The sequence below is a fragment of the Saccopteryx bilineata genome, chromosome 1 (genome assembly GCF_036850765.1).
Source record: "Saccopteryx bilineata isolate mSacBil1 chromosome 1, mSacBil1_pri_phased_curated, whole genome shotgun sequence".
Classification (NCBI taxonomy): domain Eukaryota; kingdom Metazoa; phylum Chordata; class Mammalia; order Chiroptera; family Emballonuridae; genus Saccopteryx; species Saccopteryx bilineata.
The window spans coordinates 87,789,720-87,812,645 of NC_089490.1; the positions used below are offsets into that span (position 1 = coordinate 87,789,720).

Consider the following 22,926-nt stretch of genomic DNA (forward strand, 5'->3'; position numbering starts at 1 on the left):
GAGCATGTATTGAGTGCCTGCTGTGTGCCAGGCACCAGATTAGCAACAGTGAAAATGGCAACAACTGCAAACATTTCTCAAGTGTTCTTGAGTGTTTGTTTGCCAAGGAGCTTTCTAATCAAACTGCATGTGTTATCTCATTTAAAGCTCACAGCAAGCACACAAGGCAGAGAGCACAAGGCCCTAAACCCAGGGCCCACATAGCCTCGTATGCCGTGCAGCAGAAATAGCCCCTTCCTTCACCAACCTCTAGATAACAGGGCCCAGGGTCTATCGTTCATTGGCTTCTGGGGAGAAAACAAAACAGAACCTCACCAGCAGAGGACTGAGAATCCCGTGCTGCCTGGCGTTGTCTGCTGATTACTTAGCATGACCTTGAGTAGAAATAAGAGATGCTATCTCAGCCCCTTGGATGGACATCGCCTCGCAGCATGCTCAATCCTCACAGCTGTTCTTTTTATTTTTCTTTTAGATTTTATTTACTTATTTTAGAGAGGGGGTGGAGAGAGAGAGAAAGAGGATGGGGGAGAGGAGCGGGAAGCATCAACTCATAGCTGCTTCTCTTATGTGCCTTGGCCAGGCAAGCCCACAAACCAGGGGTTTTGAACCAGCAACCTCAATGTCCCAGGTCGACACTCTATCCACTGCGCCACCACAGATCAGGCACTCAAAGCCTTTCAAAAAACTCTATCCATTCAGCTCTGGCAATGTGGAGTTAGTTGCTCCAAGACTTAAGCAAAGTTCCTTAAAACTGCAAGTAGTACTGTTACCCCCATTTTACAATAAGGAAATTAAGGCACCAGAGCCAGTTTCAGGGTTCCAGTCACACACAACTGCCCAGGTTCATACAGCTGATATGAAATGGGCAGGATTTGAACCTGCCTCTTGCCGACTCCAAATCCTACATTCTCAGCCATGTGCTCTGCAAACAGGGCCTGGAATGTGAGGAACCCTGGACAGGCGAGTGCTCAGTAAAATATTTGCTTTTCCCTTCTCATTCACACTGTCTCCTCCCGAGTGGTCCTGGGTTGGCCATGAGCTAAGTAAGCATCAGCCCATCTGTTTAATCCTACAGGGGTCAAAAAGGGGGCTGTTCCATGGCTGGGAAGGAAGGACCAGTCTGCAGGAGATAGTGGGAGGGGTGCTGGTCTCAAGGCCCCCAGTAAGAAGCTGAGCTGGATCAGAACCATAACTCCAACCCACGTCCCGGCTGCTGAGTCTTGAGAAGGCTGGGATATGAAGTAGGGAGACAGAGTCACCAAGGAAGGCACCGTGCCAGGGGTCAAACCTGCCACTTCCAGGGAGAAGAGTGGCCAAAACGAGGGGCAGCGCCTGACACCCAGGCAGGCCCCTAGGGGCAGCCTCCTCTCCAGGAACTGGAGCCAGAGGCCTGCACAGTTACTATGGCAACCACCACCCTCTATCCTGGAGGCCCAGCTGACAGCCACGGTTTCTGTAATTGGGGGGCTCTGGAAGGGTGGGTGGGGTGACAGTGCTGGGTTTGGCTAGGGTGGCCAAGTTTGTTTCTATTTTTGTCAAATCTGAAATCTAATCCATTTTCTAGGGTGGGCCTCAGTTGTCTATATAAATCAAGTGTAGAAAGGAGGCAGGGAAGCTGGGCCAGCTTCTATATGGGGGTCCCTCCCCTATTGGTCCCCAGGGGGTACCCAGAGTGTGCCCCTGTCCCAGGACCCCACATGTGAGCCCATGCAGCCTGCACTATCGTAACAGTGGCTACCATTCTGAATGTCAACTGTACTGCAGGCTCTGGGCTTTACAGAGGAGATCTACTCACTAACTCCTTCATTCATTCATTCCATTTCTCTTTATGAATAGTGACACTGGAAAGCTTCTGTGCAGCATCTATCAAAGCAAAGCAGAGGCCATGCTCAGCTCCAGCAGGGCCACTCCTGTGTCCACACCCCAGAGAGATGCCAGTGTAAGTCCACCAAAAGGCACATATTGTCCATAATAGCCCCAACCAGGGAACAGTTCAAGTGGTCACCAATGGGAGAATAATTCAGGAGGCAGATTTTAAGTGTGGATGATTCTGACCCTGAGGGCACATGTGGCCCTGCCTGGAGACATTTTTTATTGCCATAGCCTAAGGAGGTGAGGCACTGGCATCAGTGAGTAGAAAACAGGGATGCCGCTAAACATCCTGCCATGCACAAAACAGCCCCAAACGTCAGCAGTGCCAAGGCTGAGAAAACCTGTCGCCCATCCATTGAATGGAATGCTATACAACAATGAAAAAGAACAAACTTCCAATGCATGCAACAGCATAGATGGCATCAAAGAGCCAAGAGTATATTTACCAAGTATATAAAGTGAAAAGTCAGGCAGAGTTAGCCTCCATGAAGGAGGTTCGAGCAGTGGTAACTTTGGGGGAGTATCCACAGGGGATCGAGGTGGGAGATCCAGGACTAGAGATATTCTTCTTGGTCTCAGTGGGGTCACAATATAGTGTGTCTTTATGGAAAGATGCCTTGAGCTGAACATTAAGAGTTGAGAGCTCTCACACATGCATGTTTGACCTCAATAAAAAGTGCAACAAAAAATAATGAAGCACAGCTGCTATAAGGAACAATAAAAATGCAACAATTTAAAAAACTCAAGCACCTGCTGGGGCACCCGCTGTCACAGGCTGCCACCGGAACCTTCACCACAGCAAGGAGTGGTGCAAGGGAGAGGTGTCATCCTGTCTCATGAACTTGCCCAAGGCCACAGTTGGTGAGGGAGAGGGCCGGGATTTGAACCCCACACCCATCTTGCATTTGCTTAAGGATTTCTTCTGTTCATGCCTACGGCCACCTTGGGAGACAGGCATGGCAGTCATCATACCCACTTTACAGATATGAAAATGAAGGTCCAGAGACAGCACTACTTGCCCAAGGTGACACAGTGGCTGAGCTGGGACAGAAAGTTGCTTCATCAAGTGGACAGACCTGTTGCGCAGATGGTCCTAAACCTCTCTCCACTTACATGCCTCCAGCGACAAGGAACCCCCCACATGCCACACAGCCCTGCCCCGGCTGACTGGTTCTGCTCATAAGCCATGGAGCCTCAGTGGACCGAGTTTCCTTAGGGGGAGGGGATGAGGGATGAGCTTTTCCTTCCTTCCTGTCCCTGCCCACAACCCCACTTCTTCAAACCTCATAATTTGAGAACTCACTGAATTTGGCCAAAGTCTCTGACTCCCAGATGTCCAGCAGGCCGCAGCGCCAGTGCAGACAGCCGGAGTGGGGGAGGCAGTGACGAGGGAACAGGGCTGCCAGCAAACCCAGAGGCTGGCAGGAAACCCAGGGTGGCCAGTCCCTGGGAAGCACGCTCCAGCCAGGAAGACGCTCCAGACGCCACCGCTTCAGCTCCAGCTAAGAAGAAGGACTGAGGTCCCACTGCTTATGAGCTGAGCCAGCCTCAGGAGCCCACCCATAAAAAGGTGTGCCTGGAGCAGAGCCTCCTGGAGTCCCAAGCAGGGGTTGTAGATGCCTCCTCTGGACCCCCAGCACCTTGGATATCCCCCCTCCTTACAGCAGCTACAAACTGAGTGTGGCTTGTCCTGGCCTCTCACCCCCAATCAGGCTGTGCTCTCCAAGGGCAGAGCATATCCACCCCTCCCTGTGCCCGGAGCCCTACCTGGAGCCGAAGCTCAGGGGTACTTCAGTCTCAGGAGGGAATGAGATCCCTGTCACTTGTAGGCAGCAAGGAGGCTAAGGAGGGATATCTGTGCTGGAGGGCTTTGCAGCCTCCCTCCCTCCCTCGCCAGCAATCCCTTCCCCTCCTTTTAACACCCACTGTACAGTATTCATTTCCTCAGCACCCCCACTGGGCGTGGCCTGCAATGGCTTGGGAATGAAGAAGACATGGGCCCTGCCCTCCAGAAACCACCAGGACACATTCAGTGGAGACACAGAGAGGTTGAGCTGGATGAAGGATGATGGCATTCTCCCTGGGCTTTCTGGGGCTTGACCCCTACCACAGGCTCCCCCTACCTGCCCTAGCCACACGTATGTACATGTCCATATGGGTGTCCCTTCCTGCACCTGCACACACTACTGCATGTTACACCACCCACCCCACCCCAGCCCCTACCATCCTCCAGGCCGGCAGCCTCCGGCCCGGCCCACCCACTCACCTGAAACAGTGCTTCTTACACTCTCCCGGCCCAGGGGGAGATCACAGGCCCTTTCTCAGAATAATGTTTTGAGGCACATAATTTTTTTTACTGCTTAAGATTAGAAAGGAAAGAAGCCAGTTACATTAAAATAACTGTCAAAATATTTTTTAAAAAAACAAATTTGTGGCCCAACCTGTGGTGGCACAGTGAATAAAACGTCAACCTGGAACACTGAGGTCGCCGGTTCAAAACCCTGGGCTTGCCCGGTCAAGGCACATACCTGCTCCTTTCCCACTGCCTTTCTCTCTCTCTCCTTTCTCTAAAATCAATAAACAAAACCTTTAAAAAATTAAAATATAAAAATTTTAAATTTTAAAATAAAAACACAAATTTGTGATAGAGAATTATACATGCTTCCTTGTCAACACAATGAGTAACCAGAGCCAGTGATGGGTCTGACACTGTGTGACTGTGAAGCAGGGACGACTGTGGGTGACATTCAGAGAGCTCTACAACAACCAGGATGTGACATGGAAATATCAGTGACTGCTCCTGGGGACAGTCACAGGAACTGCCACTGATCCCACTCATGGTAGAAAAGCTGAGTTTCAGTCAGAGTTCAGTGAAGATGAACATGCAGCTTGTCCCCTTCAATGTTCATGAAGACCCTGTCTAGAAACTCTCCCCCTCGCACCCTGGGGACACCAGATGGCCCCAGGCAGGTCCTCCTCCTACTTTGTGGGCTCCATCCCTTAAACGCTGGCCCTTCCCAGGTTCTCCAGCCTCCAGTCTCCCCTCTCTTGTCCCTTCCCTCACACCTACTCCCAACTACTGTCCCTGGGCTGATCAGTCCCCAGTCTGTCCCAGCCCCAGGCTTACTCGCTGCTGAGAAGCAGGCCTCCCAGACACTGCCCTGGGACATCCCCAGGAATCTCAAATCATGTCTAAAATGGATATGTCGTATTGTCCCCAGACCACCAAATGTTCCCTCTGCACTCTCACCCCTGTAAATAAACCCCCATCCACCACCAATCCTGAAAGTTGTCCAGACTAGAACCCTCCAGAGTCTCCCTCTCCCTCGCTCCACATTCATCTCAGAGACCTATTCATTTAACCACCTGAATCTCTCCTCTGCACCCACTCCTCAGCACCCCCACGGCCCCAGGCAGGCAGCACTCATGAGTCTCTCCTCCTCCTCCTCCAGCCTTGTCTCCTACAATGCATCTTCCACCCAGCAACCAGAGGGCTCCTCCAGAACCAAAAGGCTTCTGTGGTTCCCAGTGCCTCTCAGAGAGTTTCCAAATCCTTGGCTTGGCATTCAAGGCTTTTGTGTAAGTGTTCTTGGGAAGATGGTTGGGAAGGTGGGTGAATAAATGCATGAATATAAGGGTGTTTGTTTTTTTTTACTTTCTTTATTTATTTAAAAGAATTTTTTTTAGAGATCGAGGAGAGAGAGAAAGGAGGAGGAGCAGGAAGCATCATCTCCCATATGTGCCTTGACCAGGCAAACCCAGGGGGTTCCAAACTGGTGACCTCAGTGTTCCAGGTCAATGCTTTATCCACTGCACCATCAGAGGTCAGGCCTGAATATAAGGTTTGAGTAGCTGGGTGAGGTAGGTGGCCAGATAAATGGAGAAGAGCTGGAAAGAGAAAAATGGACGGATGGATAGATGGGTAAGTGGGTGGGTGGGTGGGTGGAAGCCTTCCCTACCACTCTCCTGGAGAAGCCAGGCACAGCCCTTGGGCACACTGCTCTGTCTACCTCCACTCCAGCCCTCTCTCCCCAACTCCAGTACCTCAAGCCCTCACATTCATATAGCACCTCACAGGCAGCCAAGCCTTCTCTTCCTGCTTTCCAATCTAGATGGAAACTGGGGCCCAGAGAGGTCAAGATGTTTGCCAATATCACACAGCACTAAGCACCAGCACCAGGACTTGAACTTGGGGATGGAAGAAGGAGACCAGAGGAGCAAAGCAGAGCTCCACAGGGCAGACAGGGATGGAATGGGGAAGGCAGCCCCACAGGAGAGCCGGAGAGTGGTTTGCTGGAAGACATTCTGGCTCATTAAAAAGACATATTGATTTCTCTCTGAGGGAAACAAATGGGGCTGTTTTTCTCCCAATAGGATGGTGAGGTGGTCTGAGGGAGGCAGCAAGTCAAAGCTGGCTTCTGACACAGAAGCCAGAGCCCAGGCCCGATGGATGAGTTAAAATCCAATCATGTTTTAAATGCCCCAGGAGGGGTGAACTCCTCATTAGCCAGTCAGCCCTCTTCCTAATTCTTTGCTCTATATCAATTACCACGACACTTCCTGGCAAGGCTCACGGGGCTCATGGGCTGCGCAGACCCAGACTTTCTGGCCAAGCCCACTCATTCACCACCAGGCTGGGTGGCCTGGACAAGCACTTCACCTTTCTGGGCCTCAGTTTTCCAGTGGGCAATCTCTAGAGTCGGCATGAAGAACACTCAGCACACAAGGAGGTCCTTAGTGAATGCCAGTGCCCTCCTGGCACAGTCTTTCACTTTGCCTTCCAGAATCTGAACACCAAATGTCCTTCCATACCCAGCCCATACTCCAGGCTATTATCAGAGTTCCTGGTGACCCCAGCTCAGTTCAGAGCCCTTGTCCAGGAGATGTACCCTCAAGTCCAGAATAGTGTCCAATACATAGCTAGCTTCAAGAAACACTTGTTGAATGAATGGATGAATCAATCAATGGATCGATCAATCAATCAATCAATCAATATCTGTTGCAGGAGCCTCCAGCCTGGTCTTCAGACCTCAGTATCTCCCTCAAACATCCTCCATTCTGCCCTAAAATTGATTTACATTCTAGTAAATGAATTTTCCCACACTCCATCTCTGCTGGAAACCCAGCAATGGCTTCCCAGTGCCCACAAGACCAAGTACAAGCTCTAACCTGGCATAATACACCCTGCTATCCAGCTAGTATCTCACACTGTTCCAGCCACACCACACTCTGTTCTCTGCACTATTTCCTCTGCCTAGAACAACATCCCTCCACTGGTCCCTAGAAAACTACTCATGCAGCAAGACCCAGACCAAATGCCCCGTCCTCCAGGTAAGCTTCACCAATGCCCCCAGGCTGGTCAGGGGCAGCTCTGCACCTGCAGCTCTCTTTATACAGGAATCTCCATGGGACAGTTCCTGGCATTGCCCTGTGGGTCAGGCTCTCCCTGGCCCAGCCAGGCTCCTCTGACCAGCCGTCCAGCCCATCTGCTAGCCCATCAGCATCCATTCTGGCCTCAGTGAGCATCCCACCATGGCACAGCTTAATACTGACTTTTACTTTGGAGAAAAACAACCTTCTCTATACCAGATGGAGGGAAACAATTTCCCAGACATGTGTTGCTTCTCCCATCAGCACTTGCCACTAGTCTGGGTGTTCCCATTAGGTCAGGGTTGAAGAAAGGGACAGTCTTCCCCAAAGAACCTCTTCCCCAGCCATGAGCAGACTGGATGGGCACAGCACTGGCAAGAGTCTGGCATCCTAAGCTCCAGTCCACCCTGACTTTGCCAACTATACAACATGTGACCTTGGGCAAGTCATGCTCCCTTCCTGGGCCTCAGTCTCCCCAGCTGTACAATGGGAAGTTAGCACATTCCCTGCCACCTCAGAAAGGTGCTGAGAGAGTCTGAGAGGTCACATCAGCGTTGGGCCTGTGCTGCCCCTTAGGGACCAGAGTAGGTGAAAGTCACATGCCCTCTGGGGCCCCCTCCCACCTGGTGGAGGAGAGGAAGCACTAATTCCCCTGAGGCAGAAGGAAACTTGTAGGATGGCGAAAAACTGAAAAGGGGCTGGAGCTCTGGCAGTGGGGGGACGAGCCACTTCGGGGGCAGACCCATAGCTGAGGTAGGGCAGCAGGGTCCTCAGGAACCGCCAGCAGCCAGCAGCGTGTCTGGGCTCCAGAACAGAGTGCAGGAGAGAAGCAGCAGGAAAGCGGCTGGGAGACAACCAGTGTGGGGCCCGGAAGCCTCGGATCCAAGTGAGGGGAGGTGACCTGTGGTGACAGAGAGCCACTAAAGGTCTTTGAGTGAGTACAGAATAAACAAAGGAAAGAAGGCAGGCAGGAGACACAGCCTGTCCCGACACACAGCACTTGACAATGTCTACACACGGAGAGGCCCCAGGAACGCCTGAGGGGGAAGCAGGTCAGGAGGAAAGAGTGGGTCTGGGGAGAAGTCACACAGCTTTGTACTGGCCAAGTGTTCTGTCCACTGGTCAGGGGAAGGGAGGCAGGGTGGCACCAGCTATCTCGTGGGGCAGAAGGTGAGCTGCCTACTTATATAGGAAGAGATGAAAAAATCCAACCCCTGAGGCTACCAATGGCCACGCCACAGAAAAAGGGCTCAGGACAGGAGAAACGAAGGTTAGATTAAGGGAGAACTTCCTGATAGTCAGGAGCCCTCAGAAAGAGGGCTGTATCCAGTGGCCTAAGGCCTCATCCCGTGCAGCAGGACTGAGAGGTAGCTCACAGAGGTTACTGGAGTGGCCCAGGCCTCTCAGACCATCATCAAGGACAGGGGGCCCATCTGCCTGACGACCTCCAGACCCTTGTCCAGAAGTCAGCCACCTTTTTTTTTTTCTTTTTACAGAGACAGAGTGAGAGTCAGAGAGAAGGACAGACAGACAGGAATGGAAGGAGATGAGAAGCATCAATCATTAGTTTTTCGTTGCAACACCTTAGTTGTTCATTGATTGCTTTCTCATATGTGCCTTGACCGTGGGGCTACAGCAGACCGAGTAACCCCTTGCTCAAGCTAGTGACCTTGGGTCCAAGCTGGTGAGCTTTGCTCAAACCAGATGAGCCCACACTCAAGCTGGCGACCTCAGGGTCTCGAACCTGGGTCCTCCACATCCCAGTCCGACGTTCTATCCACTGTGCCACCACCTGGTCAGGCCAGGCACCTCTTGTTGTGCAACCGGGGCCATCCCAGGTGGCTCCCTGCTAGCTCACCATCAGCCCCAGTATGCACACAGCTGCTGCTCAGCGCTCAACAGTTTGCCCAGTCAATACTTGTCCTGGCTTCTCACTTGACTCCCTGGCATTCCCAACCAGGGTCACTGTGACCCCCACTTCACAGATAAGCAAACAGAGGCTCAGCAAAGGCAAAAGCCTTGTCCAAAGCCCCTCAGCCAAGAAGCAAGAGCAAGTCTTCATTCACACAGCAACCAAACCACAGTCCCCGTGCCCCCTCTGAGTCCTCTCCTTCCAACACCAATGTCAAGGCAGACACACCTCCACTCCAGGGCCTGCCAGCACCCTGGGCCACCATCATTCCTCCATCCCATAGGCGTCTTCTCGTGACGGTCTCTCAGCTGGCTTCTCTCACAGGAGCCAGAGTGACCTTCCCCTGCACAGAATGGCCACGGCTGTCCCTGCACATGCCTGGTACACAGCACACACTCAATAAAGGCTTGTTGAATGATCTCGTGAGTGGGTGAGTGAAAAATGGATGAACGGGAGCCCTTCACCCCCTCAACAAACATGCCGAACTCTCACGGTGAACAGCACAGGACTTGGCAGTCCAGGGTTATGATGAGACTGTGGGCCCTGCCCTCTTTCTGTCTCCAAGAAGCAGGGATCTAGGCCAGGGGGACCTCGAAGTGAGAGCACCCACAGACCCCAACCTAGCAAGCAGAGGGCTAGAGCCAGGCAGGGGAAGAGGGGCAGGGTGGCAGATGAAAAGCAGGAGCCCAGCCACAAAGGCACAGACTGAGTGAGCCCCCACAAGAAGCCTGAACCCAAGATACACCACTGAGATGCTGCCTGAGGAGGGTGCCAGAGAATAAGTACCCTGTTTATACCCTTCCTGACTACTCTGGCCAATTCTCCCATCCTGCAGACAAAAAGAAAAGACTGAGGGTTAGAGAGGAGTAACTTGTCCAAAGTCACTGGCAGCTGGCACCTTCTGCCTCCCCACCCAGGCTGGCACAACCCTCCCCCCCCCCCCCAGCAGAGAGGCAGCCTTCACAGCCGACTGGCTTTCCACTGTGCATGAATGATTCGCAAGCAGCAGAAGCGCTGGCTCAGCCCTGGCTGGAGGGGGTGGCAGCAGCCCCAAGCATGCTGGGAAGGAGGGAGCTGCAAACTCCTCAGGGGGGTGGCCCCAGGCAGGCCACGGCCAGGTGCTGCCAGATGTAGATCCTGGAACCCAAGGAGACCCTCGCCAAGCTGCCTGGCACGACGAAGCAAACCTCCCTGCCCCAGTGAGTGTGGAGAACCCTGCTTCTCCAGGCTCTGCCAGGGGTAGCAGCATCCTGGATAAAAGCTAAGGCTGGAGAGCTTCATCCCAGCTCCACCACATTCTGGCTGTGCAACCCTGGAAAAAGGTGATTCAACCTCTCTGGGCTTCCCTTTCCTCGTGTGACAGCACCCACCTCTGGGTGGTTATAAGGGTTAAAGGTGATAATGCAGGCAAAGTATTCAGCACAGTAAATGCCAGCTTTCTTTATTGTCATTCCTGAGCACCTCCTCCAGTCTGGCCACACCACTGGATGCATTACAGGAATCACCTCTAACCACCTTAAACTGTCCCATTACAGAGATGAAAAACAGACTCAAGAAAGGGAAAGTAGAGTGAGTACGCGCACTACTGGCTTTTCTCCCACATGCCTATGGTCACACTAAGAAAGGATCTCTAAGTCTAATCTAGGCGGAAAATAGATTTCCAACTGATTAGTCCTGCTGCCAGGGTTGCCCTGCTAGAGGATGCTGTGATGGATTAGCAATGTCTGCATGGATGAGGGCATGGATACTAGCAGCATAACCAGCACAAATTTACCTAAATAACAGAGATTGAATCTTATTTTCCCCAGAAACAACATCCTCTGAAAGCATTATGATCTATCTAAAGAGTTGATGCCCAATGTCATTGACTCTACCGTGAGCAGAGTTTACTCAGCCGCACACAAGGTCCCTGCTCGCCTCTGGGCACAGATAATAAGAATGAAAACCGCATGTGTGGCAGTTTTTCTAGTCTGTACAGCTCTGTTCTCACATATTCCTTATGTAACTGCTTTGGTCTTCATTGCAATCTTGTGAAATGGGAATTATCACCCCCGTTTGAAAAGTGGGGAGACTGGAGCTCAGAGAGGTTAAGAAACTGGCCCATGATCACACAGCAAATAAGAGGCAGAACCAGCTCCTAGGTCTGTCTAAGGTCCATACTCTATACGTCATTTCCCCACAAATCAAACAGTGCAACCAATCCCCCGACATTTTAGACCCAGAGACCTCTCAGCTGGACTCCCAGCTGACAATGCATGGGGGGTCCCATGGCCCAGACCATGCAGAAAGTACTGCTGAAGTGAACCCCTCCTGCTCATCGGCTCAGGGAGGGTCCCAGCAGCCTCTGGTTCTCCCGTGAGTGAAGTGGTGACTCAGAGCCTAGCTCTAGGCTGGACGAGGAGCCAAGTTAGGAAGCACCAAGAGTCAATGGAGCCAGGGCTCCTTGGCACCGGTGACACTAGTGCTTAGGACTGTCTTTCTGGGGCAGACTTCCCACACTGCCCTGGGCCTGTTGGTCATGAGAGCTGCTCCTATTAGCCTGGCCCTGATGCCTATCCACCCACCATTCCTTTGGGTTCCTGATAGAGAGCAGAATCTTTCCAAGTCTGGGAAGGTGAAGGGTCAGCAGCCTCCAGCCACAGGCTCACACCTGCAATGCATCCACAGCTCAGCTGTCCTAATAAAACACAGATCTCACCACATCAAGTCCTTATTTTAAACTATGCCAGGCTGCAATGCATCCACAGCTCAGCTGTCCTAATAAAACACAGATCTCACCACATCAAGTCCTTATTTTAAACTATGCCAGGTCTCTATCACCCTCAGGACACAGGTCAGCTTCTCACTTGGCCCATGGAGCCTGTGACATCTCCCACTACCCCGCCAGCCTCCTCCTTCCACTCTGTCCCTCACTCCCCATTCCAATCACACCAAACTGCCCTCAGTCCCTCGCCTTCCCAGGCCTTTGCTCCTCCCATGCCCCTGTCCCTGCTGCCCTCTCCACCTAACACCATTCATTACTGGATTCAGCTCAGACATTGCCAAGATGTGCCCAGCAAACACTGAAGGAGCACCCACAGCTGTGCTCTTGTGCTGGGTGCTGAGGTTCAGCAGTGAATATGACAAGCTCAGATTGTGTCCTGGTCACCTGGCAGTACCCCTGGAAGAAGCAAATGTTAGATTAAGAATTCCACAACTAGGTGGTGACAAAAATCAAGGCGGCTAAGGAGCAATCACAGAGGGCTGCCCTGAAGAGATGACACTTAAGCTGTGATTTGAAGAACACAACAAAGGATTTGCCCAGGTGAAGAGAGAAGAGAAGGTCACTTCAGACAAAGGGACGAGCACATGAAATGGCCCTGAGGTTTGGAAGAACACAGAGGGAGGAGAGAGGTGGGAAGTGAGCCTGGACGGGGGCATGCAGGGCCTGGTGTGCTGAGTTAGACTTTACTGACCAGGGGGATGGTGAAAGGTCTTAAATAGGGGTGACATGAGCCAACCAGAACCAGCAAGTGAAGGCAGGCAGGTTTGTGAGGGGCTGCTTGCTGCTGCCTCAGCCATACCCACAGGTCCCCATCTCAGCTCTCATGACCCCTGTGGTTACCATCCATGGAATAGCTCAGTCACTGGGAGCTGGGCCATGGGCCAGCGTTTGACTTCACTCTTGTCCTTAATTCCAGCACAGAGCTGGGGTTCACACCTGAAGACTTTCTGAGCCAGCCAGCCACTAGACTCACCTCAGCAGTCAGCAACTTCCAGAATGTTCATATCAGCCAATCACCAGTTCCTCATCAGTCCAACCTCCAGCCCCCAACACCTCCCCAGCCTCACCACTGAGCTTGCTCCCCACCAACAAGGCCCAGCAGCCTCAGGCTTCCTAACCAGAGGTGGGCATGGCAGGTAAGCTACCTCAGGAACTACCTGGCCACAAGCAGGGCCCCCGACAAGCCCAGGCCCCACAAAGGATATGGGTTACACACCATCTTGATACACCAGTTCCGAGGGCTGGTGGTCTGTCGCAGACAGAAGAAGGCAACAGGTGCCAGGTCCGGATGAGGGACATCTGGATCGGCTCCATCCAGGGGCTCTTCCAGGCCTGAAGGGGAGGGCGGGGGGCTCTGGGGTCTGGGCTGCTCTGTGACTCCTGGTTCAGGGGCCAGGGCCGCAGCAGAAGAGGAGGGCGGCGAGGGGCTCTCAGCCATGTCAGCGCTGAGTGAGAAGCCTGGGGAAGAAAAAGAGGTGACACACGGCAGGGCAGGCCTGGCACACAGTCCCCAACCAGCCTCCCCCAAAAGGGGACAGCCCAGCCTCAGGCCTGCAGGTCCCTTGCCCCACTCTGGCCATGAGGATCAGAAAAGCAGTGAAGTCCCAAATGCCTGCAAGTTGGAATCCACTTCCAGGCTGGGTGGTCCTGGGGCAAGTCTGGGCAACTTTGCCGAGCCTCAGTTTGGGGAGATAAAGAGTGGGGAGAATAAAACCTTCTTAGAATGTAGTTGTGATATTAGTTTTCTTTTTTTATAAGACTAGAGTTGTGTGTTTATTACCTCATCAAAGGTAAAGAAATTTTTTCAAGAAAAAAGGGGGCCTTAGTTGGTTGGCTCAGAGGTAGAGCATCAACCTGGCGTGTGGAAGTCCCAGGTTGGATTCCTGGTCAGGGCACATGGGAGAGGTGACCATCTGCTTCTCCACCCCATCTTCCTCTTCTCTCTCTCTCTCTCTCTCTCTCTCTCTCTCTCTCTCACACACACACACACACACACACACTTCTTCTCCTGCAGTCATGGCTCGATTGATGTGAGTGCATTGGCCCCAGGTGCTGAGGATGGCTCCTGAACCTCTGCCTCAGGCACTAAAAATAGCTTGGTTGTGAGCATTGGCCCAAGATGGGCAAAGCATCGGCCCCAGATGGGGGTCGCTGGTGGAATCCGGTCAGGGCGCATGCGAGAGTCTGTCTCTATACCTCCCCTCCTCTCACTTAAAAAAGAAAGAAAGGAAGAAAGAAAAAATGGAAAGTTATTGTAAAGACAAGCATTATTGCCAGGATGATACATGTTACAAAGGAGAAGTCAGGGGGCTGTGGGACCAAAACCCAGGGGACCTGGGCAAGCAGAGAGAAAATCAGGGCAGGCTTCCTGAGGACAGCTGAGCTGAGACCTGCATCGGAGCCCAGAGACCCACCACTCAATACCTCCCAAAGCTGAGAACCTCGGTGCCTTACATACCAATCTCTTTGCTTTACAGTTGGAGAAAATAAGGCCCAGAGAAGGGACAGAGCAGACACACAGCCAGGTCTCAGCACAGACTGAACTCCAGCAGGGCTGGCTTCCTAGCTATCCAGCCTTTGCAGCCACCTGGGGCCCCACATTCAGAAGGGCCTGTGCTTGCTTATTAGCTCTGCTGCCACCAACTCAAGACTTAATACTTTTTGATTCAGGGGCCCCACATTTTCATTTTGCACTGCACTCTACAAATCACATAGGTGGTCCTGACTCCATCTCAGGGGCATTTCCACAGCCTGGTCTTGTCTGATGCTCACAAGCAACCCCAGCAGGATTATTATGCCCATTTAGCAGATGGTGAAATTAGGGCACAGTGAAGGGAGTAGTGTGCCAAGACTACACACTGAGGCATGTTTGGTGGCCAGAATCCCAGCAGCAGCCCTCTAGACTCAGGGGTGACTGACTGTGGTCTCTCTCGTCCCCTCTATAGCCGAACAATGCCAGGGTAGGAAGAACGGCATTTTTCAGGGCCTGCCCCTCACCACCTCCTCTCAGAGGCCACCAACCCTGAATCTTTATCCACAGGGTTCTCCTGAACCTAGAACCCTGACAGCGCCAGGCTGGGCAATGGGAGTTGGAGATAAGGCCCAAATCCCTGGCACCCACCAGGTTGCCACCCACAGCTGCTGAGCTATCTGCTGAGCTGCCAGAGCTGATGCATTTGGACGTTTCCCTGGCTCCCAGGGGCAATAGGTGGGAGTTGGCACCTCCTGCCACTTCGTCCGGTTGGTCAGAGAGGCAGAGTCTCCTCTCACGCTTGGGTCTTTGCTCCTGGTTCCAGAAAAACAGACACAGGCCTTACATAAGCTCCCAGGCACCTCAGCCTGCCACGTGTCAACCCCTGGACTGAAAACCTTGCTCCTTGAGGTGGCTCCAGGTCTGCCCACTACTGTGTCATCCTGAAAGTCCACTGGCCCCTCACTCCAGCCAAACTGGACCTCCCCGAGTCCTAGAGTCCTGGCTGCCTCCTCCAGGCCTCTCCCTGGAGCACTCTCTCCCTCACTGCCCACACCCTGTTCTACCAGGCCCTGAAGATTCATTCATTTGTCCAACAATACTTCCTGAGCACCTACTATGTGCAGACACCGTGCAGGTTTTGGGGCTATGCTGGTGAATGAGCCAGACTTGGTACCAGCCCTCATTCACAATGCCCACACTCTAGCCAGGGAAAATGACACAAGTTAATTCATCTCTCTTTCTCCCTGGGTTTCCATAGCTCTTATCGCTATGAAACATACCGTATAATTTATGTATTTATATCTTCATGATTCAGTGTCTGTCTCCTCACCTGAAGGAAGGCTACAAGAGAGCACAGAATGGGGTCTGTTTTGTTCACTACTGTATCCCCCAGTGCCTAGAGCAGTGCCAGAAACATACTAGGTGCTCAATTAATATCTGTTGAATAAATTAATAAAAAGTGCTGGCCAGTAAGTAAACAAGGGGGGGAAGTAGGAGTGGGGAGAAGCCACCAAGCCCTCTCTAAAGAAAGAAACATTTAAGATAAAAAAGAAATTTAAAAAAACAATAATCAGAAGGCATGGTCATGAGGGATCTGTGGAAAGAACGCTCCAGGTAGAGGAAATTGCATTTAAGGAACAGAAATGAGGCCAGTGTGGCTGATCCTGGGGCGGGGAGCAGGGATAAAAGTGAAGGGTTTGGCATGGCCCGTTGCAAAGTCATCGGTTTCAGTCCAAGTGCAACAGGAAGCCACAGAAGGACATTTACGTAAGGAGTGGTGTGCTCTGGTGTGCACCTTTAAGCAATCCTTCTGAGGGTTGGCGGAGAGTGGGTGCAGGGGCTCGGGTGGGCCAGGAAGAGCCGGAGAAAGCTGGAAATGGGACAGCCTGGCCTGGGTGCTGGTGGAGGTGGGACGGAGGGGTGAATTTGACATAAATGTTTGAGGCAGAAAAGCTGGGGCTTGTATTGGGCCAAGGTCACCACCCAGCACTGCCAAAACTTTTCCTGTACCCACATGGGTGGAAAGAGCTGCTGTGGCCTCTGGGACAGCATGTGTCATTCCCTCTCCTCACTCCCTACTTACAGCTGTCACACTGTGTTGTCCTTTGTCCTCTCACCTTTCCCCCTCACTGTGGGGCTACTAGTGACCACAGTTGCCAAGGCTACCACTCCCAGCCCACTCCCCAGGGCTCACCCAGCTTCTACCCTCTGACCTATTCCCAAATAACCTTCCAGCCTCCACCCTCTGACCTATTCCCCAGTGACCTCTCAACCTTCACCTTCTGACTTATTCTCCAGTGACCTCTCAACCTCCACCTTCTGACCTATTCCCCTGTGACCTCTCAGCCCCCACCTTCTGACCTATTCCCGAGTGACCTCTCAGCCCCACCTTCTGACCTATTCCCCGGTGACCTCTCAGCCTCCACCTTCTGACTAATATTCCCCAGTAACCTCTCAGCCTCCACCTTCTGACTAATATTCCCCAGTGACCTCTCAGCCACACCTTCTGTCCTATTCCCCAGTGACCTCTCAGCCCCACCTTCTGACCTATTCCCGAGAGACCTCTCAGCCCCACCTTCTCACCTATTCCCCAGTAACCTCTCAGCCCCACCTTCTGACCTATTCCCCAGTGACCTCTCAACCTCTACCTTCTGACTTATTCCCGAGTGACCTCTCAGCCCCACCTTCTGACCTATTCCCTGGTGACCTCTCAGCCTCCACCTTCTGACCTATTCCCCAGTGACCTCTCAGCCCCACCTTCTGACCCATTCCCCAGTAACCTCTCAGCCCTACCTTCTGACCTATTCCCCAGTGACCTCTCAGCCTCTACCTTCTGACCTATTCCCCAGTGACCTCTCAGCCTCCACCTTCTGACCTATTCTCTGTGACCTCTCAGCCTCCACCTTCTGACCTATTCCCCTGTGACCTCTCAACCTCCACCTTCTGACTTATATTCCCCAGTGACCTCTCAGCCTCTACCTTCTGACCTATTCCCCAGTGACCTCTCAGCCTCCACCTTCTGACCTATTCCTTATGACATCTCAGCCTCCACCTTTGGACCTATTCCCCAGTGACCTCTCAGCCTCCACCTCCTGACCTATTCCCCTGTGACCTCTCAGCCCCCACCTCCTGACCTATTCCCCAGTGACCTCTCAGCGCCCACCTTCTGACCTATTCCCCAGTGACCTCTCAGCCTCCACCTTCTGACCTATTCCCGAGTGACCTCTCAGCCCCACCTTCTGACCTATTCCCGAGTGACCTCTCAGCCCCACCTTCTGACCTATTCCCCGGTGACCTCTCAGCCTCCACCTTCTGACTAATATTCCCCAGTGACCTCTCAGCCCCACCTTCTGACCTATTCCCCAGTAACCTCTCAGCCCCACCTTCTGACCTATTCCCCAGTGACCTCTCAGCCCCACCTTCTGACCTATTCCCTGGTGACCTCTCAGCCTCCACCTTCTGACCTATTCCCCAGTGACCTCTCAGCCCCACCTTCTGACCTATTCCCCAGTGACCTCTCAGCCTCTACCTTCTGACCTATTCCCCAGTGACCTCTCAGCCCCACCTTCTGACCTATTCCCCGGTGACCTCTCAGCCTCCACCTTCTGACCTATTCCCCAGTGACCTCTCAGCCTCCACCTTCTGACCTATTCCCGAGTGACTTCTCAGCCCCACCTTCTGACCTATTCCCCAGTGACCTCTCAGCCCCACCTTCGGACCTATTCCCGAGTGACCTCTCAGCCCCACCTTCTGACCCATTCCCCAGTAACCTCTCAGCCCCACCTTCTGACCTATTCCCCAGTGACCTCTCAGCCTCTACCTTCTGACTTATTCCCCAGTGACCTCTCAGCCTCCACCCTCTGACTAATATTCCCCAGTGACCTCTCAGCCCCCACCTTCTGACCTATTCCCTGTGACCTCTCAGCCTCCACCTTCAAACCTATTCCCCAGTGACCTCTCAGCCTCCACCTTCTGACCTATTCCCCTGTGACCTCTCAGCCTCCACCTTCTGACCTATTCCCTGTGACCTCTCAGCCTCCACCTTCTGACCTATTCCCTGTGACCTCTCAGCCTCCACCTTCTGACCTATTCCTTATGACCTCTCAGCCTCCACCTTCTGACCTATTCCCCAGTAACCTCTCAGCCTCTACCTTCTGACCTATTCCCCAGTGACCTCTCAGCCTCCACCTTCTGACCTATTCTCTGTGACCTCTCAGCCTCCACCTTCTGACCTATTCCCCTGTGACCTCTCAACCTCCACCTTCTGACTTATATTCCCCAGTGACCTCTCAGCCTCTACCTTCTGACCTATTCCCCAGTGACCTCTCAGCCTCCACCTTCTGACCTATTCCTTATGACATCTCAGCCTCCACCTTCGGACCTATTCCCCAGTGACCTCTCAGCCTCCACCTCCTGACCTATTCCCCTGTGACCTCTCAGCCCCCACCTCCTGACCTATTCCCCAGTGACCTCTCAGCGCCCACCTTCTGACCTATTCCCCAGTGACCTCTCAGCCTCCACCTTCTGACCTATTCCCCAGTGACCTCTCAGCCCCACCTTCTGACCTATTCCCGAGTGACCTCTCAGCCCCACCTTCTGACTAATATTCCCCAGTAACCTCTCAGCCTCCACCTTCTGACTAATATTCCCCAGTGACCTCTCAGCCCCACCTTCTGACCTATTCCCGAGTGACCTCTCAGCCTCCACCTTCTGACCTATTCCCCAGTGACCTCTCAGCCTCCACCTTCTGACCTATTCCCCAGTGACCTCTCAGCCTCCACCTTCTGACCTATTCTCTGTGACCTCTCAGCCTCCACCTTCTGACCTATTCCCCTGTGACCTCTCAACCTCCACCTTCTGACTTATATTCCCCAGTGACCTCTCAGCCCCACCTTCTGACCTATTCCCCAGTGACCTCTCAGCCTCCACCTTCTGACCTATTCTCTGTGACCTCTCAGCCTCCACCTTCTGACCTATTCCCCTGTGACCTCTCAACCTCCACCTTCTGACTTATATTCCCCAGTGACCTCTCAGCCCCACCTTCTGACCTATTCCCGAGTGACTTCTCAGCCCCACCTTCTGACCTATTCCCGAGTGACCTCTCAGCCCCACCTTCTGACCCATTCCCCAGTAACCTCTCAGCCCCACCTTCTGACCTATTCCCCAGTGACCTCTCAGCCTCTACCTTCTGACCTATTCCCCAGTGACCTCTCAGCCTCCACCCTCTGACTAATATTCCCCAGTGACCTCTCAGCCCCCACCTTCTGACCTATTCCCTGTGACCTCTCAGCCTCCACCTTCAAACCTATTCCCCAGTGACCTCTCAGCCTCCACCTTCTGACCTATTCCCCTGTGACCTCTCAGCCTCCACCTTCTGACCTATTCCCTGTGACCTCTCAGCCTCCACCTTCTGACCTATTCCCTGTGACCTCTCAGCCTCCACCTTCTGACCTATTCCTTATGACCTCTCAGCCTCCACCTTCTGACCTATTCCCCTGTGACCTCTCAACCTCCACCTTCTGACTTATATTCCCCAGTGACCTCTCAGCCTCCACCTTCTGACCTATTCCCCAGTGACCTCTCAGCCTCCACCTTCTGACTTATATTCCCCAGTGACCTCTCAGCCTCCACCTTCTGACTTATATTCCCCAGTGACCACCCAATCTCTGTCCTTGACCTGTTCCCCATTTACCACCCAGACCTCTACCCTTTGGCCTGCTCCTTAGTGACCACCCAGACTTGCTACCCATTCTCAATTCCCTCTGCCCTGGGCCTAACACCTAGCTCTTGTCCCCAGCTGTCCACGTGCCTATGGCTAGAAACTTTTGGGACGTTGGCAGGTGGGCCCACCTGGGCTCCAACCTGTCTGCAGATGGATCCTCACAGAGTCTAAAGGATCTGCATTAAGTGTCAGAATTGGTGGATTCTAATTAAGGTCCATCTGGCCCCAGAGCTACTTCTGCCTCCCAGCATCCTTCCTCTGGACATTCTCAGGGAGGGCCCACCAGGCAGTGGTGTGGTCATTGGACTGGGCTCCATGAGCAGGGGCCAAGGAATACCAGAACCCCACTGGGTCTGGAACATACATCCACCCCTAACTCCATCAGCCTCTTGGACTCTTGGCTTTCCTCTCTGTAAAGTTTGGATCCCCTCCTGCCTGCCTCACAGGCCCTTGAGAATACATGATATAAATGGGAAGGCTCTCAAGAACCCATGATGGTAGATGTCCAAGCATGCATGGAGCCAGCTAAGCTATCTCCAGGGGATGCCACCTCAGCCTTCTCTCTGCCATCACTACTATCTCTACCACCATCATCACCACCACCATCATTTCCATCACCACCACCACCACCACCACCTCCATCATCACCATCACTACCACTATCCCATTATCTCCATCACCACTATCACTACCCACCATCACCATCACCTAAAACACCACCAACACTGCCACCATAACCATCACCATGATCATCACAGAGGCTCTACATTTGACTATGCCAGGCAATGGACAAAAAACTTTCTATGCATTATCTATGTTGATTCCCACCACAGTCCCATGAAATACAGACCATGCTTATTCCTACTTTATGAGGAAGGAGAGTGGGGTTCAGGAAAGTCGGCATTGCCCCAGTCACCCATTTGTTAGAGAGCAGAGTCTGAGTCTCAGTTCGGGTCTGCCACCCCTAAACCCAAGCACTGAACCAGGACAGGCACACTCTGGGACAGGGATATATGCCCTGGAACCAGGCCTTTCCTCCTAGCTGAGTCACCAAGCAGTGCAGTTATAGCTGCTGGTCCAGCCAAGACCCTTACTGTGGGCAAAGAATCTTCCAGCTGCTGCTCAGAAGGCCTTGGGGTGAGGTGTAGGGAGGCCTGTGTCTGCACAGCTCAGAGTCCTGGAGGGTAAAAGACCCGAGGCCTGGCTGTGTGTGTGTGTGTTCATTCACAGACACACAAAGGCAGGCAACTTGTTTATTATCCCTTTGTCAACAACCACACATCAGCAAATTCACAGTTAGAAGAAAAAGCAATGAATTCATTCTGAGAATACTAGAATCCAGTAATTTCTAAATCATATCTGAGGATCACCTGGAACCTCAGAGGCACCAGATATCAACTACCATAACCTTAGACTTTACCATGTGGTGTTTCAGAGCATGGGCGCTGAAAGCCGAGACCAGCTGACACCAATCCACTTTGGCACACAACTCAGCCTGGCAGAGGCCTTCGGTGACCCTGTCTAACAATGAGGGTGACAACTGCTCTGAGGAGGGCTACTGGGAGGATGAACCGGGGTAACACATTTGAAGACCTGACCACACACCAGGCATTGGGCCGGTGACAGTGAGCCCCGGGATGGTCTCCCATGCGTGTCAGTGCCATCGGCCACGGAATTCCAGAATCCCGGAATGCAGGAGTCCCAGAAAAACAGCGTCTGGTTTCAGATTCTTTAGAGCTCCTGATCATCACACAGGGAATCTCTGAAAAGAAGGGACCCTAAAGTGGCCTGATCTGTCACCACACATACTCATAATCACACACAGACATACATCTCATACACTCACAGACATACACAATCAGATATACACTCACAGATACATACATTCTGACACAGGTGCACACTTACAGACACATACATATCTACTCACACAGACACACATACCTCACACACTCATCAGACTCACACACACACAACATTCACTCACACACACACCGACACAGAGGCTGCATCTGGTGACCTATAGAAAAGAAAAGTCTTTGTGAGGCTACAGGAAACCTGTCTCCCAGAATCTTCCAGCCAGCATCCCAGAGCCTCTGGAACCCTCTGTCTGCTCCCTCTTCTGCATGACAGCCCTTGCAGATGCTTGATGACAGCCCGCCCACCACCGAGCCTCATCTGCCCTGGGCCTCTTGTCACCAACTTCTTTATCTGTTCCTTGGGGAGGTGACGATTTCCAGATCATCTGCTCCTTGGGACTCCATCCTCAGCCACATTCAAGCTTGCCTATTTTCCTCTGCAAGGGCTAGAGCAGGTGGCACCAAGTTCACTCAGAGTAGAACAGACAAGTCACCTGCCTGATTCTACAGGGGGCCCTCTCTTGATGCAACCTAGGAGCCCCATAGCCTGTCTGGCAACCCAGTCAGACTGTAGCACCTGTGGGGTAGGTGGTCCACTGGTTCCCACAGATCTTCTTCAGAGGAACTGCAGCAAAGCCAGGCTCCTCCAGCCCATAGATGAATGGTTACAGTGTGGCCCCAAGGTGTATGACCTGACACAGGACTTGCTCTGGTTTGGCCAGCTGAGCCTGCCCACACTGCAGCATCTTGTCCTCTCACCAGAATCGACAGTTAGCCCTCCCAGCTTTGCAAGGTTCAAGGAATTGGATTAGCAACCTCTCCCATGACGGCCAACAAGAGTCACAGGCAACGTTCTCGGCCAAGAACTTACTATGTGCCAGGTACCTCATTACAACCCAATGAAGTAAGTACTTATACTCTCTCCATTTTATAGGTGAGGAAACTGAGGTACAG

The 22,926-nt window shown here is 52.7% G+C and overlaps 1 protein-coding gene across 1 annotated transcript in view; it reads right to left on the bottom strand.

Annotated features, from left to right (window-relative positions):
- CACNA1I (calcium voltage-gated channel subunit alpha1 I) overlaps positions 1-22,926 on the bottom strand; it is a 107,354-nt gene that overhangs the window by 79,739 nt on the left and 4,689 nt on the right. The window contains exon 2 of the mRNA XM_066257479.1: positions 13,124-13,376. Within this exon, the coding sequence (XP_066113576.1) occupies positions 13,124-13,356 (233 nt within the window). The 5' untranslated portion in view covers positions 13,357-13,376. The remainder of the gene's footprint in view (positions 1-13,123; positions 13,377-22,926) is intronic.